The 17,766-nt window shown below is 45.3% G+C and overlaps 1 protein-coding gene across 1 annotated transcript in view; it reads left to right on the top strand.

Moving 5' to 3' along the window:
* Positions 1–17,766, top strand: part of URB1 (URB1 ribosome biogenesis homolog) — a 2,274,827-nt gene that overhangs the window by 1,601,206 nt on the left and 655,855 nt on the right. Inside the window, exon 26 of the mRNA XM_069636341.1 lies at positions 8,004–8,191. Within this exon, the coding sequence (XP_069492442.1) occupies positions 8,004–8,191 (188 nt within the window). The remainder of the gene's footprint in view (positions 1–8,003; positions 8,192–17,766) is intronic.

The raw sequence follows: 17,766 nt of genomic DNA, 5'->3' as shown, positions 1-17,766 counted from the left end.
ATCACCAATACATCAGACTTTGGAACTTTGTTTATATATAACTGTGGCGCAGTAACAAGGTGTGTGAAAAATACATGCCTTCTTTAACTAACTGGTTGTGTTAATCAGCCTTCTGTCATCAACACTCCTCCTGCAGCAGTCAAGGCCGTCTCCAACGCCTCCTCTGCTCCTCCCCAACTCTGTAGTTCATCTGGGAGGGTTGCGGGTTGCTTTCCAAGTACCTTGAAGGTTTCTTTCTGCCCACTCAGTTTCAGTCTCCGAACGCTTACAGCTTCCCGTAAGTGGGGGATTCTCGCCTGGTTTTTCCCTCGATCTTCGTAACTGCAGATCAGTGCCTCAGCCTTCCGACTTCCATCGCCTGGTTCCCATCCGCTCCGACAGAGCTGCTCCTTCTCATACCCAGCCCCGCTCACTGTGTGCTCGTGCACAACACCTTTTAATCTTCTTCATGGGAGTGTTAACAGGTGGCAGGTGTATACAGTTAAGACTACATGCCTTACTCTACCTGTCCTCATTACAGGGACAGAGCCATTGTACATCAATGGAGGTAATCTGCTCCACTTCCTCTGCTCATTAGTGTTGCCAATGTAATGTGGGGAGGAATTATGGGAGCTGTAGTTCCCCATAAAGTAATCAGGGATGGGGGTTAGATGGGTTGTGGAAATAGGGGGGATACCATGCCTCGCCATCAGGTGTTTCTCCGAGAGGAACCCGTACTCAGGTGATCCTCCCTCGCTTGTACACTCCCGGGGTCAGGGTCCAAGAGTGATGGCCTTTCCCTGGCCACCTGAGTACAGGATCCCCGGGGACTACGTTGTGAAACACCCTGTGGCTTTTCACAATGTGCATACACGGTACACAGGTTTGAAATGGTGCTATGTGCATTGATTCAGAGTGAGTTTAAACAACCCCAGAATTCATCAGTTTTAATAGCATCATAGTTTCCCACAAACTGACCCAGTGTTGTTATATAGGTAGTTCCCAGCTTTGGATACAATGTTGGTAAATGCCTTGGGCTTTCGATACTGTCCTGATTTTTACAAATGCAACATGTTCTCAATTCTAGAGGTATCTTAATATAAGCACCTTGTAACGCCACTACAGGTAGTTGATTGGTCCGGAGTTGCAACACAAAGTCCATACTCCCGGGCTAGGGCACTTCATAAGATACTGCTGTGTTATAAGGTACCGATGAGTAATGTTGGAGACATATTTATAGTTGTTCGAAGTTTGTAAATGGGTATGGTTATTTGTCCTTCCCCATTGCTCCATCTTGTTCTTAATTATTGCCTTAAATATTTCAAAATGTGTACCACATTTAAAATCAGGGAACCACTCAATGGCAGAGAAGGACTCCACGTTTAGCTTAGCAAAATTGCACATTCTGGGACGACAAGGTGCTACAGAATCATGGATATGACCCATGGATTCCAGCAGCGGGCACTTGGGCACTGATCTAGATTTAATGTAAAGCGTACCTCTTCGTATCGGGGCTTGGCTCTTTAAGGAAACCAGTCTGAGTTCCAAGCGTAGGTAGGCCATAAGAGTAGATGGGTGGTAAAGCCACGAGGTCCCTCCAGAAGAAGCCCTCTATGACATTTAACCAAATCAGATCCCTCATAGCTAGGGCTTCTAGCCCATACAATATAGCTTAGGTAAAACTATGTTTATAGAGCTTAATCATCCCTTCAACTGAATATCCGGCAGTCTGCTTCAAAAATCTGTTAATTGCGAATGTGAGCTGTCTGGCTTTTCACTTCTTCCCATCCGTTGTAGCATTTTAATCCCTGCTGGCCATTAATTCCAGTCCTAGGTATGGGTAGCTATTAACATATTCAATACTATGGGAATCTACTCCCAAATTAACCCAATTTATCTTATTCCCAGACACAACCATCATTTTCTTCTTGCTCGTAATTAAATCGTTCAGACGTGCATATTCATTGAGGTCACTGAATTTGTTCTTGACCCCACTAACAGTACGATCAAGCAACATCAATCGTGGGGTAAGATCGGCTAAGTAGAGATTAAATAGCAGGGGGCCATTACACATCCTTGCCTGACCCCCCTGTTTAGCTCCACAAAAGCCGACAATGATGCAGAATTGTCCAGTCGCACCTGTACGCTAGTGCTAGGATGGAGGTGGATTATGATGGATATGATGGATAATAACCACTCTGGGCAACCCAACGTTCGCAGCTTCTGCCATAAGAGGATATGATTAACAGTGTCAAATGCTGCACTTAAGTCCACATAAATCAGCTATAATACAGGATTCCCTTTATAGCAGCCTCACGTATCAACATGTCCATTAACCTGATGTTATGGGTAGTTGCCGAACCAGGGCGAAACCAGTCTGCGTAAAGTGTAATATATTGTTTTCGTCCACCCACTTTTGTAGGGCGTGCAGGACAAAGATGGAGAACAATTTCCGCGGGACATCTAGCAGGGAAAGTAATCTGTAATTCTCTGGACATTCTCTGTCTCCTTTTTTTATATTTAGGCAGCAGGATAGCCTGTTGCCGTGTTATTGGTACCTTTCTTTCTCTGCAGACTTTATCAAATACATTTTTTATCATCTTGGTCCACGCCCTGGGGTCGGCTTTAAGTACAGCGTTCAACATACCGTTGGGTCCTGTGCCAGTGATCCCTTAGCCGTACGATAGCTGAATACATATTTTCAGTACTTGGGTGTAGAGGCCATAGGGAATCTTGGTTTACATCAGTGTACACTGATGTTGTGATTACATATTTGGACTGCATATATTCTACCCATTTTTGCTCAGCGATGGGATGTAACGTACAGTGTCTATTGTCCCCTTTTTGCCTTAGTCAGCAATTGCCAGATTGACCACGCCGGACCGCTGCAAAGCGCAACAAACATTTGCTGCCACTGGATATTGTGGACAGAGAACCTCCTTCTCCTCAGCCAGTTCTTATATTCTTGTTTAATTCTTCAGATTTTTGCCTCCTTTTCCCAGACCAGGCACTCCCTACCTCTGGCTCTTCTTATTTGTCTGCGCACAAAGCGCTTGCCATCGCGGATTTCAATAACAAAGCCATTTGAGTGTTTCATGTTGCTGGTGGTTGGATATCGTTGATTGACCAAACCTGTTTCAAATGCAAGCGATTTTAAACATTCGCCTATTTTGCTCACACTATAAGCGTCAACCACGGCCCATTCAAACATAAGCAGTTGGTTAAAAGATCGAGATATCTTAATTATATTTGTAGGGGTCCAACAGATCCTATTATCGCCATCGTTTACATCCAAACACTCCTCCCACCCCCCATTTCTCCACTTGTCGCAACCTGTGTGCTATTGTAAGTGACAAAATGGAATGGTCACTGAAGTCGGTCCGTCGGGATTCAAGGGACAAGACTTTCTCGGTACAGGTATTACTCCTGAAGAAATAGTATAGGGTAGAGGATTCTTTCACCGTTGACCAAGTACTTTGTCCTGGACAGTCCGCTGGTGTTCTGCCATTATACATCAGCAAGTCCCACTCCTTAAGAAAGTCGACCCATTGCTTCCCATTGTTCCTGCACTGCTTTGCCATAGTGCTAACCGGCTGAACAAACTTGTAGGTGGGACACACGTCGTGATCTCTACAACCTGTGTTTAAGTCCCCACCTAACAGAATGAAATCCTGACCAGCAGTTGAAAGCCAAGTGGTACAAATAAAATCAACGGTTTTGTGGATTATTTCCAAATTCATTGTCAGGTGGCACACAGACATTAATCACGAGCAAGGCCATATGCCCCCTAACCTATTTACCACTGCCTCAATAGCCACAACATTGCAAGTACAGGTAATCAATTTCACACTTTTTAATGGGACATTATACTTTATCCCAACAATTAGTCCACCAAAGGGGCGTCCACAGGGGCCCTTGGAAGCCAATTGCTGGAACAAGGTGAAACCCTCAATATGGATTTTGGTTGCAAGTCAAGTTTCTTGCTAAAAGACCATATCGTACTCAAGGAAGAGGGCAAGAGAAACATTCGAATCCAGAAAATACCTGTGGCCTCTAGTGCTCCAACTTGCTATTCTTAAGGTTCTTTTTGCCTCTACCAACTGTTGCATTACAAATGTCTTAAACCATTCCCAGCCCATAGAGTCTTCAGACACTGTCTCTTTCATTAACATGGTAACCATTCTGGTCGAAATAGAAGCCTCAATGGGCGATACCAGAGGTTTATAGGACACAGATGAGACAGGCAATGAACAGCATAACCAGCGTTTTGGAACAACCTTTCATGTAAGCTTATGAGATGTAGCCTCTGCCGTAGGATAATGCACTCACAAAGTTTCCACCTTTAAGTTCCACTGGCTCCACAAAACTGAAATCTGAAGATAAGCCATGCACTGCTGGAATGTTCTTGCAAACGTTCAGCAGATCGGATCTATTAGTATGTTTTTCAGTAAATGTCGATGGTCGACGTCCGATCGTGAATATTTTTGAGCCTGTCTCAGAAAGAATGTGAACAGCAGGTGAGGGTGTATCAACTTGGTACAGTAGAGGGCAAAGGTACCGACAAAGGTGTCAACACAAAGGTCGGCCCTTGTTCAGCTTGCAGAGACGGCCTGACCCTGTGTGCTGAAATTACAGCAGGCACTGTATTTGCCATCTCCTGCTGTACAACATGGATGCCGTCACCTAATAACCAACTGGCTTGCTTTTGCAGTCTTGCACGTTTAGCCAAACGTCGTTCCCTTCTTGTCATATACATCGTAAGATCAGAATTTTCATCTTCCTGAGACTTTGTGTCCAGTAGGAACAAGAGTTGCATTTTGTATAAGACTTTTTAATTTGGTGAGACAACTGTCGCCACTGGGATAGAGCTTGTGATACATCGACAGAGAGTTCCCTCACCTTTAAGTCTTTGATCAAGTGAGGTAATTATGTTGCCCTGCTTCTGAACTTCGTCCAGTATGACTCCACAAAGGTTGAGCAATATCTTAACAGCAAAATGGACTATACCCTCAGTGGATTTATTGCTGTTGTTAGAATCTACTGTGCTACTATTGCAAGTTCAGTTCTGGCCTTCGTCTGAGTCTCTGGCTGACGCCTGCGTAGAACTTGAAAAGAGATTTGTTGCGGTGGACAACCACTGAGAAATTTCATGTGAAGCCGCAGGCTAGTATGCACTGAGGCAGTTTTAGCGTCAGCCCTTGGGGGCCAGAGACTCAAAACACTGGGAAATGGCCTGAGAAACGGAGGGACTCAGGTGCACCAATACAGTTATAATTTTGTTACTTGAGGCCTGAGGCTCAGGGTCTTCCTCGGGTGGCACTGTCGTGATACACGCCGCTACAGCGTCTTGCAAAGAGTAGCATAGCGCTAGTGCATTATTGTCAGTGTCCCCAAAATCTTACTTTGAGTCATTCAGATAAACCGCCGAATTACCAGCGGCGACCTTCTTTTTAGCAGTTTTGGGAATATCGTGTGAAGGGTGATAGTCTGTACGTTTGATTGGAGAAGACTTGTTTAGTGGTTTGTTCATGTTCCCGGCAACCGCGGAACGAGTCGGTATTCTGGCGGTATTTAAGCAAATCGTTTGTGTCTGTATCATCATGCCGTATTGGCCCCTTTCCATAGGACTTGCCTATTCTAATGTTGTGTGTCTGGGTTTTGTTAGTTACTTTTCCTGGCATCGTTCATGTTAAACTTCGCAAATTTCAACAGAGTAGATGGTAATGGAGAAAGCGTGAGGAAAGCTGTCGATATGGTTGGGTTTGAAGTAGAAAGGAAGAGGAGGTAGTGTAAGCTAGGCGACTGCTCAGCCAGGGCAAAAACAATGCACACGCGTTTGTGTTGGTATCAAGGATGATGGAAATATTACCTTGATATGGTTTGTTCCTGTTAACACATACTCCAGAACGCACTCTGGCCCCCACTCCGCGCACCGCACTGCGCGCTGGCTTAATTGTTATAATGCTTCTGTCGACTTAAAGGGCCAGTGACAATACGTTCTTGCAGGTACAATCTAGTCGGAGAAAAATACAGCGTGTCTCACAAGCAAACACCAGAACACACTCCGCCCTACACTCCGCGAAATAGTGCTACCTGTGAATGTTGAAAGATCTTCGAATTCCTTTTCTCTCTGCTGGTCCATTTACAGGCCGTTTGCATTTTCTGCAGCGCCATTCCGATGTAATAACTGTGTAACGTTCAACGTGTAAGTGTCATGTATGCGTGTAGTGTCGTTTTCAGACCTTGAATTGTGGAAATGCCTATATGCTTTCATGCCCGCCCTTATGGATTGTATGTTGCTACCACTGGTAAAGTGGACATATATTTAACCGGGGTACATTAAATCAATCTGTTTTTAAAAAACATCAAACAAACTGTTCAAAATAAGTTTCTGCTATTTCCTCAGTCTTTTTGATCTCTCAACTGTATACTACCCCATTATAGGGCTTTAATTCTAACAGATCAAACGGTTGTTTAACCAGTGATTTGGGGGAAAAAAAAACGTTTTCATTACACTTTTTTTAGATCAATGTGCACCTTTGCAAAATTTCATTCAAACTGGTCACATTACTTTGGACTCTTGTGATCCAATGGATTCCATTTTGTTCAGCATAAAGTCCACATTCTTGGATCCTTGTTTGATGCTTTCCAGAATCAAACATTGCATTGTGTCTTCTGGTTGTCCCTTTTCAACAAAATGTTGAACCATTGCTGTGGCCAAATATTTGTTGCAGAATCTTGCCCAGTGTGCTACAATATGAACTCCTCCCGTCTGGATGTTTTACCTTTGTAGATCTTCCTAGATGGACATCTTATAGAATAGATCACATTTTTTACCTGACATTTGGAATCATTAAAGTCCAATTTGTTATATTCCACAATTGGTAAGGTTTTAGATGTTAAACGACATGAACAGCAATGACCAAATAGTTAATGAACAACCGTTTTTGGTAGACTCTGACTTTTATGTGTGTTTGCTTTAACTAAATATTTTTTTATGTTACATTTATTTTTTAAAAGCCTATCTTGGCAGTTCCTTTTCTACACCCAAATCTCCCAACAGTAGCCATTGTGTTTTAACGAAGCTTCTGATGTGGCTACTCAACTGGGAGAAAGTTATGACAAACATTATTTGGTCCTCATTTTCCTTGTGGAACTTGGGAGTTAGTAGTGCCAATCTGCAAATTGATGGTCACTTCGAAATATATAAATGTTGGATAAAAAGGCATTATTTAGAATAGGATACATTGTTTGGACTTGGTGTTTTCATGCAAGTGACAGGTTTGATATAAATGTAGAAGGAAGTATGTTCGCCTTTGGATATGTATGTAATGTTAAATTGTCTTAATTTAGATCCCACAGGGGAATGCAATGTTTGTTGCAGCTTGTTTATTTCCGTTATTCCCACTACGTTCTAGGGATGGGATATTAACTGCATTGGTTGGAATCTTTTTTTACTTACATTTTTTTTTTAAGCGCTACCACAGCCCGGGGGCATCAAGGCGCTATTACAGCAATATGTCTGTTGCGTATTTATAACACGCTTATTAACCAGAGGTTTCTAAGCGCAGGACCGGGGATAGAACCTGTGTTGCTTCGTGTTGTCTTTTTTCCAAGGTGAGCACGTTGCAGCTGAGCTACGTTGCAGGTGAGCTATCCTATAGCTTTTTTGCTATATAAGAACAGTACATTTATTGTTTATATGAATGAATGTCATGGTGGCAGTGGCAGCTTTTGGTTTAAATAAAGTAATTAATGCAGCAGGGTATGCACTGGAAATACATTTGTTTTGTCACACTGCCAAATAACCACATTCCCTGTACACCAATAGTGAAACACAATCATAGCAGTCCTATGTTTTATTAAGCCTTCTCCTTGTTTCCACTTCTTTTTTATATTGGTGTGTGATGCTGTCTTTGCTCAATGAAATAACTGATCCTATCCTTTTTTTTGAAGCTGTAAGCTGCAACCTATTTTACAAAAAATGTCTTTATCTAATGATGCTTTCTTTTCATGTTTTAAAGGTATCACTACAGGGATTGTAATTTTCAAAGAACACTTAAGGTTGCCATCCACATACTGTATGTGAAGGAGAGTCAAGCATTGATCCCGTTGCCAATGGTTCACATGATGATTACTCAGCATTCTTTATTTCTGCCAACTATTCTACGATCACGAGAAGAAGAAAGTATAGATACCCATACTGTAAGAGGTACTGTGTAGATTTGTTTTTCTAATCCACAGATGTTCATTGTGTTTAATAATCAAGGTGACTGCACATCACTGACAAACTCAAGCTGAATACAGTGTCCAGAAAATTGTTTCTAGCTGCCTCAAAAAAGGGAAGTGCGTTTATAGTAGATTAGGCAATTTCAGCTAAGCCACACATGCCAGAGCACCAACCAGTAACTATTCCTGGAAGTTCACCTCGGTAGCTGACACAGTGTATCCTACTCTTACGTGATGAATGCATCGCTGTCCTATTAATGAGTGTTATTCAGTCTCTCAGCAGTGTGATTGTGTGCAACTCCTGAGATGGATAATGTTTAGAAATGTTTTTTTCTGGAGCTGTGCAGTGTTGAAGAAGAGAGTGCAAAACTTTAGTTCTTTTCCGTTGTTTCTTTTTTTTCTCAGTAAACTACTTGACAATTTAATGTTCTTTTGTAAAGTTAATCGAATTCAAAACATGCATCTTATGCAACCCAACCATTCCAACAATGTGTTAGTTTCGTTTGGTGAGAGTAAGTGCTCCATATTCAATTTGTCATGTTGGGTTTAGATATTTTTCTGGTAAATGGATCATTCCCAAATTATTAGAATTTCGAGCGCAGAAGTGGTTCACTTTAGCTCATTGTTTGTGGGCCCAAGACCATTGATTGATATAAACACTTGAATGGGTTTTGATTTGCCTAATGATTGTGAGCCCTCTAATATTGGTTTGAGCTTTTGTGGGAGTGATGTTTTCCTTGTTTTCAATTATTAGAAAGAAGCTAAATCACCTGGTAATAATACCTCAATATATTTTTGTCAGAATGAACCAAGTATTTGGGGGGCGCTCGAGAGCCAGAACGAAGATGGCTGCAAGTTGCTGAAGCTCCGTGCGAGCCTGCTGCCGTGATACAGATATCTCCCTCTCCAACCCCTGGAATGATGCAAAAAAGTGAAGCCGAACCTCAGCATGACTGGCCCCGAAAATATGAGCCATGGATGTAAACGTTATGAGGTCAACTGCACTTGCCGCCGAAATGGGCCTTCTACCGCCTAGAATGTTGTGCTGTGAGATGCGCGGGACTGCTCCCGCCCGCCCCTGCAGATCAGGCATAATAGAAGAGATGTGCGACTGCGGGTAGCCGATCCCTGCTGGCCTCACTTCAACCGAAGGTTGCCGGAATCCGCACATTGGTGGGAGCCCCTCCCCAGAGGCTTTGCCGAAGGCTCACCTCCCTACTCAAACCTTTGCAGCCTGCACACCGTTCATGAGACAGCTCACCCTGATAGGGGGAGACCTGAATATAGCCCTAGACCTAGACCCAGACATGGATAGACGGGGCTTGGGCCACCCCCACCCCTCCCGCCCCCGAGCACACGCAGACCAAAGAAACTATCCACGTTCACCTCTCTAGTCATGGATCTAGATCTGAAAGATGTGTGGAGGCTCACACATGCTACACACAGAGGTGACACCTTCTATTCAAACAGACACTAGAGCTACTCAAGGCTAGACTACTGGCTGGCCCCAAACACGGCGCTACGTATGGTGGACGAATACGCTATACTCCCTATTACCATCTCCGAACACGCACCCATCGAGATTAAATTATCCATGCCACGCGAGTCTCAAAATCCCCCAACCTGGCGGCTAAATATGAGGGCCCTAGCATACCCGGACTTTGTCAAACATATTAAGGGGATGCTATCAAGTTCTGGGAAACAAATATCAGCCCCGAATATAACACACTCGCATGTAGAGACGCATTTAAGGCTTTCACGAGAGGCCAATGTATCTCCAGATGGGCACACAAACTCAAATAGTGGCGCAAGGGGGAAAATCAGTTAACGACCGCATTGAAAGCTCAAGAGAAACTACATTAAAAAACACCGGACCAACAAACGTTTATCCAGCTCAGTGCCCTGCGAACTGACTTAAGAGATTACGACCCTTAGAGCCCAGAAATTCTTCTCAAACTGGTCTCAAAAGTATTATTTGGAGAATGACAGACCCTTGCGCCTTATGTCACTCGCCTTGAAACAACGCAAGGCGACTATGACAATCGCCTCCATCTGGGACGGGGAAGGGAATGTAATTGTAGGGAATGCGGATATCCGTGCCAGATTCGCTGAATTCTATGCCAACCTGTATTCAAAGCCTAACACAATCTCACCACTGGCGATCCAGGGCTTCCTAAAATCGATCCAACTACCCACAATCACTCCGGCCCAACACGAGGCGCTAGATACCCCACTGTCGATTGCGGACGTTCAACGGGCGATCCACGCACTTAATCCGGGTAAAGGGTCGGGCCCCAACGGGATCTCGATAGACCTCACAGAGCTATGGCCAACGACATTGCACCTAAACTTCACAAGGTTTTCTCGGAGGCGATTAAGAAAGGCCGGCTCCCAAAATCTTTACTTGTCGCTAACATTGTAGTTTTTCATCAAAAAGGGAGACCAGCGGACGAATGTGGATCGTACCGGCCTATCTCGCTAATAAACGCTGATGCAAAGGTGCTAGCAAAATGCCTATCTCAGAAATTAGAACTGATCCTACCACATCTGGTACATGCCGACCAGATAGGTTTTATTCAGAAGCGGTGCTCGGGGCACAATGTACACCGGTTGCTGCATGTTATCACGGATGAGACAGAACAGGGAGACACTATCCTCACAATTGATGCCGAAAAATCATTTGACAAAGTCTAGTGGGACTTTATGTTCCTCAATCTCGCGAATTATGGTCTTCCCCTGCCCCCGTCCCTGAACAACATGATCCCCCTATTATACACAAATCCTGAGGCGACCATGACCACCAACGGCCTTACCTCTGCCCCATTTGCTCTCTATTCGGCTACACAGCAAAGTTGCCCTATTTCGCCCTTGCTTTATGCTCTGTCTATTGAACTGGCGGCGGTGAAACTGCGTACGGACTCCGGGTGGCAGGGGTTCTGGAGAAGGGGGGGTGGAACATCAGGTGTCATTATATGCTGACAACCTTCTCTTATACATAGGCAATACACCCACCTCCCTCCCCTGAGTGCGGCACCTCTTGCAGCAGTACGGGCCCATGGCTGGATATCGGGTCAATTGGGCCAAATCGGAGATCCTGCTGTTACGGCCGGACATTCCCTGGGATCCGGGAGGAGTAGCTCCATTTAGGTTACAGACAGGTTATATCAAATACCTGGGGTTCAACATTAACGTGCACATTGCAGACCTCAGGGATCTCAACTACCCACACACGATTGAGCGTATTTGCTCGGACCTTATAAGATGGGACGCCCTTCCTTTATCTCTGACGGGCGGGATCAATGCCGTCAAGATGAACTCGATGCCCAAACTGATCTACCTGGCGATGTTAACATGTCCTCCCAGCCCAGAAATGTACAGAACACTAGATCTGGCGCTTACCAAATGTATCTGGTGGGGCAAGAAAGCGCAGGTCCACTCGCGGACCCTTATGGCGTCCAAAGCAGACGGTGGCCTTGCTTTACCATCGTGGCGCAGCTACTATGAGGCAGCACAGATTGGCTGGGTCAAACGGTGGTTAAACACAGATGACTGCTCTGACTGGAAAGTCGTGGAATTGACCCAGATGGCCCCACTGACACCTCTAGACGTCCTTGCCATCCCTCCAACAAAAGTACCTCAGCACCTCAAAGCACACTCCGTCATGGGCCCGACCATAAATCAATGGCACAAACTCTGCACCCTACAGGGCATAAACACGAAGCTGGCACCCATGTGGATGCCGAATCAAGACCCTCATGTCCCTTGACCACAAGCCCAAGCTACACCCACAACAGGACACCCACCAGGCACAGGTGATAATACTTGACCTATGCAATGGCCCCCAAATACACACGTTCACGGAGGGCGGGGAACTCCTCAACCTACACGCAGGACAGTGGCTGAAATATAGCACAGTATATGCTGAGATGAAGTATATGTATAGTATATGCTACACTACAGCAGCCTCCAAACAAGCCTCCCCAGCCCCTTGCGAATTAGAGCTGGAGCGGCAGATAGAAACACACCCCGCCTCTGTACTTTTTACTCCATGGCCATCTCCCACAACATAGGCAGGAATTCCGCCCTCGCAAAATCATGAGCACTCGAACTTGACACTCTGAGAGGGGGGCGAGGAGTGGGGAGGTGGATATATAGCATTACTTCGAAGCCATCCCTGGGATCCCATTGAACATAAAAAATAGAGCTATTCAGTTTAAAATCATTCAACGCCTCTACTACACACCGTCTAAGATGCACAAAATGGGCTTGACACCCTCTCCACTCTGTTGGCGCGGTTGTGCGGAAATAGGCACAATGGGACACATACTATGGTCATGCCCAATAATTAAACAATATTGGCAAAAAGTGCTAGAACAGATTTCCACCCACTTCCCAGACGCTGAACTAACAATGTCCCCGGAGGACATGCTCTTTGGGGCCAACCATAGAGACTGGCACATACACCCGCTCACATGCAAATTCATAAGCACAGCGCTTTTTGCAGCACACAAACTACCAATAATTAACTGGAAAACAGCAACGCCACCCACCAAACCACAACTGTCCGGCATGCTCGCCAAGACATGCTCACTGGAGAGGAGTGCACTTAAGAGAACGAATCCCGCGAAAGCGGAAATGGCAGGCAAACATTTGGAGCTACTCGCCCCCACCACATAGAACCAAACACGAAAGAACACTGGATTCATCGTGAACATACCGGCCCTATCCCAGCGAATAATCCCTCTCTTTGTTGGGTATCCCTTTAAAGATTTATGGTCGTTACTTTGGTATACCTTAATGATTGGGAGGAAGAAAATAAGATTTATACTGATTTGCATGGAGCTTTTATGTGCACAAGTGGAGACGTTTGTGATGCAAAACAAACTGTATCTTTTTATGTTTTTTGTAGATTTTAGAACCATGTTTAATGTGTAGATGGGGGACAAGTTTTTTTGCCGTTTTAAAGGATGTGGGTGTCTCTTGAGTGCTTTTGGAAACTATTCAGATTTTATAGCATTTATATAAGTAGAATTTTAGGGAGAATTCTCTGTAAAGGCTAATCTCCCAAACCTAGTGAGTCCCCCAGCAGTTTTGCTGGATTTTTGGGGTTTATTTTTTTCTCCTGCTAAGAGTGAGACTCTTTTCTCCCACTCTTGGGCATGATTTGAGAATGTCCTTTGACTTTGTAATGTGTTTTATGGGCTATGGGGTCTTTTACTCCATAGGGCTTCATGTGTTTTTAGTATGTGTGTTACACAGCACCCTCAGTGCAGTACCACAGGGGTTTCATAGTGACCCCCAAACATAGACTCCATACCCTGGGACTGACTACTGTCTCCCAGGGCATGTAAAGTCCCCATTGACTTTACTAGTCTTAAATTGTGAACAGAACCAGTACAAACCATCATATTGTGGAAGTACTGGTAGGGGTAATTCGATTGCCCCTGGGTCTGTTTTTCAAGGGCGCACTATCCAGTCCCCTCTTGTCGAGTTTCTGGCTGGTGGCAGTGGTTACCACGCGAAATATTCCACCAGAATATTTCCTATGGTATTTTCCCATTCATTTTAAACGCACCACTTTTTTGGTGCAATGTTAACGATACCGCTGTGTTATTTATTTAATATTTATTCCCCGGTTGGGTCTTTTTGCCAGGACTCGGTTTTAAAATGGCGTTTGTGTTCGCCTCTGTAACTCCAACCCAAGTCGAGCCCTTTGTTCCACTTTTGGCGGGCTTATGCACAGAAGCCTCCAAAAGTGGTGCCACTCTGTCTGGGTCTACAGGATGTGTGGGAGGGGGGGAATAGGCACCCTGGACTGAGTTGCCTTGGCAACTCAAGTCGCACTCTTGTGTGATTGGCCCATTGGTGAGCCGCCCGGCTAACCACTTAGCATGTTTGATTGACAGGCTGATGAATGGGGGTTTTGCTGCATAAAATCAGCGCTTTGGGGACTGGAACTTCAGAATTCGCCACAGGACCTAAAGAATTCGAAGAGGGGAGAAGCTGAGCCATCTACAACGACGACACCACCGGTGGAGCCCTGCTGTACGAAACTCACCACTTTCCTGACGACAGAGAAGATCTTCTTTCGGGAGAGTCTTCTTCCCTTTGAGCTGGTGGGACCAACCAGTTCGCCTTTTTCGCCTCCCTGGATCGTCTCGTGGTCGAATCGCCCGTGCCAAGCACCCCGGCAGCTGGATAGCCACGCTTCACCACTACTGCGAATAAAAGGGTAGTACCTTTTAACCGGGAAACTCAGCGGCTGGTTTCTTCCCTGGCAGTGCAACGATCTTCAGCTTTCCTCCACGTCAAGATCTTCTCTTCCCCTGGACAAAGCACAGACTTGCACCCGCTGCCAGGAACAACTGCCCCCGCTGGAGCTTTCTCACTAATTCAGGTACTGTGTCCCGCCTGGTCTCCCTTGTAACAGACTGTTCAAGGTGTCCCGTAAATCCTTGACTCTCTATTCTGGGGTGACCTCGGATTCGTTAACATTACCTTTCTATCTTGATCCGACTTCTTTTTGACTTTCCTTCAAAGACTCTTACTGCATTTCCACTGTGTGATCTTGGGCACATTCCGCCCTGCTCTCCAAGAGTGGGCCTGGCTTATGACCTTTTGCTCTACAGTACACCCTGCCTTTCTTGACTTGCTGTGGTTCTTTAAAAGTGTTGGTATTGTGTGTTTTTCCTATTTCTGCCTTTTCTCTCCCTTTTTAAATAATTATTGGAATGCCATCTATGGTTACGCGCTCACCTCTGTTTTGCTAAATAAGTGGTGTCTTAACCTAGACTTGTGAAATAATTAAATAGGGAGATGTATATATTTCTAGTGACTGTGTTTGAACTTGCTTGACATATTAGTGCCAGTGTATTTTTACAAGTGTGTTTTTAAATAAATAATTATATACTTTTATACCCAAGCTCTGGTCAGTGTTTGCTTGTACTACTGTATTTTGAGCCAGCCCTTTTGTGTATACTCTACATACTGCCTAACTTTTCTTGAGAGAAGTCTGACTGCCCAGCCACAGCTACCAGGTAAATCTGGGTGGCACAGACTGCTACCAATTGGGTTTAATGCTAACACATGTAGTCTTAAACTTTTTGCAGTGGTCCCTAAGGGAACTGCACAGGTTTCTACCTAACAGACTACTGCCAAGGTTAGGCTTGTAAAGGGAGGAGAATGCACAGAGCACTTTCAGGTTGCTGTTGGGTGAGACAGGCTTGTGTGCTTGCCTGACTTCTTTTTTAATGTACTTACATGAGATAGCATTGTGGATGAAACAGTGGGAGGCACCTAGAATTGGGTGAAAGAAGGTGGGAATACTAATGCATACAGATGTTTTATTTTCAAAATCCCTCTGGGAATCAAAAAAACAACTGGATACATTACATTTGTTTTGTGATGATCCGAAATTAGTGGTAAACTCTTCAAAACATCATCAATGGTATGCCACTAAAGGGGACCACATAAGATGGTATTCCTTTCATTGGGGAAAATATTCTTCACATCAATAATTTTGATTACTTGAGTATAAAGTTATCCATGACACTGCTGACGGGCGGGTGAACTCACCAACTAGAGCATAGCCATTGTACTTAAATCCAAACGGTTTTCACATACATTTGGGGGAAACCCGATTTTGCCATCTGTGGGCATTATAAAACTCACGAACAAGTAGTGACTTTATAAAGAGTGGAACTTTGGGCCCATGTTTAGGTGGGTCAATAACATTTGATGATATGTTGCTTAAAGCAGTTTGTGGTCCTGAGCTATTCTTTAACTGGATAACCAGTCTCCACAAAAGATGCTATTATTCAAGTTTTGCCTGAGCCTTTTACCATTGGTAACCTATCTGCCAAATGACATCCTTCTAATCCAGGTAGTTGTCCTAAAGAGTGTAAGGGTGCAGAAGTAAGGCTCGGACACAATGGTGGCTTATTTTTTAGTATAAAATTTCATTAATTAAAAAAGGGTTGTTAAAATGTCTCTCTATCCCTAAATCTAACAGGGATTTCCCTGCTTCAAAGGAAACTAGTGAAATTGTCAGGAAGTCTAAAACTAAAATGCCTGTCACTGTCATGTCCCAAAACATACTTTATTCCCTAATACGAATAATCTAAAATAACTGTGCAAGGATGATCTCTTCTCAAATGTAAAAGTGTTCTTTGTGTTTTCAACCAACAGAAGAGTTCCCAGTCTCTCTGGTAATAAAAAGCGAAGCAAAATAATTGTCCAAAATACAAGGTTCCAATGCTAGGGTTGTGCTCTTACTCTTACGTCCTGTCCCCTTTCCTCCATACTGCATGGGCGTCCCTCACCAGGGGCAGGAGTCGGAACCTTTTTCACCAGAAAAAACCCTCTTCCCCTTTAAATTTAGAGGCGCACAGGGGTGCGGCCCTGGGTGCATGCGCGGCCCTGACTCCGGCACCACACCCCACTCCCCTTTTCTGCATCGACGGGAACAGGCCGAATTCACCAGCCCTCCTGGGCTTGGCTTCGGCCATGTAATTCCATGCGTGGATACTTCTTCTCTTTGTCTTTTTTTGTCTTTTTATCATTCAGGTACTCAGTCCTCAGACATCACACTTCTCCCTGGCGAATGTCGACTTCTACAGGGTTCAGCAGGTGTCCATCCTGCAACGGGCTCTTCACGACGAAAGACCCCAACGCCCTCTGCCTACGGTGCCTTGGCTCTGACCATGGCTGGCAAGCTTGTACCGCGTGCAACGCGCTTTCCTCAAGGTCTCTGAAGAACAGACTGGCCACGTGGAGGGAGCTCTTCCACAGATCGCCTCCAGAGGACCTAAAAGACTGTCTATCATTGATCCAAGCCCAAGTTAAGGCCGCTCTTTTCCAGTGCACCCCGCAAGGGAGACTCCTTTCCAAGGACTCGCCCCCGTGGGAGGGACTGCCCAGGTCCTCGTACCAGCACAAGTACCAAGGCTGTATCAGCTACCGACAGAGAGGCCGACAGATCTGTAGATCCTCCCGGTGAGGGTGCTGAGGGACCGGAAGGTCCTTTTACCGGGTCTTCACCTTAGTACCGGCATCATGTCCGAGGGGGTGCCGTTACACTGTTCTACCGGCAGATCTGCCCAGGGCATAATGCCTACCGGGCCTAGGCCTGAGGAACAGGGTAGGCCCCATGATCCACACTCAAGAGTCCTGGACAGGGCGGGGCCCAGTGAGCCGTGCAACACGACACAGGCACGTGGAAGGCAGCTCAACAAGATGGCCGCAGCACCAGAAAATCCAGACATCCGGCTGCGGCTGCTACAGGAAAGGCAGACGGGAGGACCGCGTGTCGAGGTGCGACTGGTGTCAACCAGGTTTGTGGCCTACAGCTTATCCTTCCTTTGCGCAAGGCAGGTTCCGCTGCATCCATATGGGCAGGGCACACATTGGCTCCAGCAGCCGCCCGCTACCCCGTCAATATCGCCTACTTCCAATCCAGCCTGTGAGGACATGTTCTTTAAAAAGTTCCTCGGGCTCATGAAATCTTCACAGATGGGAGTCATCCTCAGGGACACTATCAGGGACTTGCTCCCTCCAATT

Source organism: Ambystoma mexicanum, chromosome 7p (genome assembly GCF_040938575.1).
Source record: "Ambystoma mexicanum isolate Mex_15411 chromosome 7p, UKY_AmexF1_1, whole genome shotgun sequence".
NCBI lineage: Eukaryota > Metazoa > Chordata > Amphibia > Caudata > Ambystomatidae > Ambystoma > Ambystoma mexicanum.
This window is presented reverse-complemented; position numbering and strand designations above follow the sequence as displayed.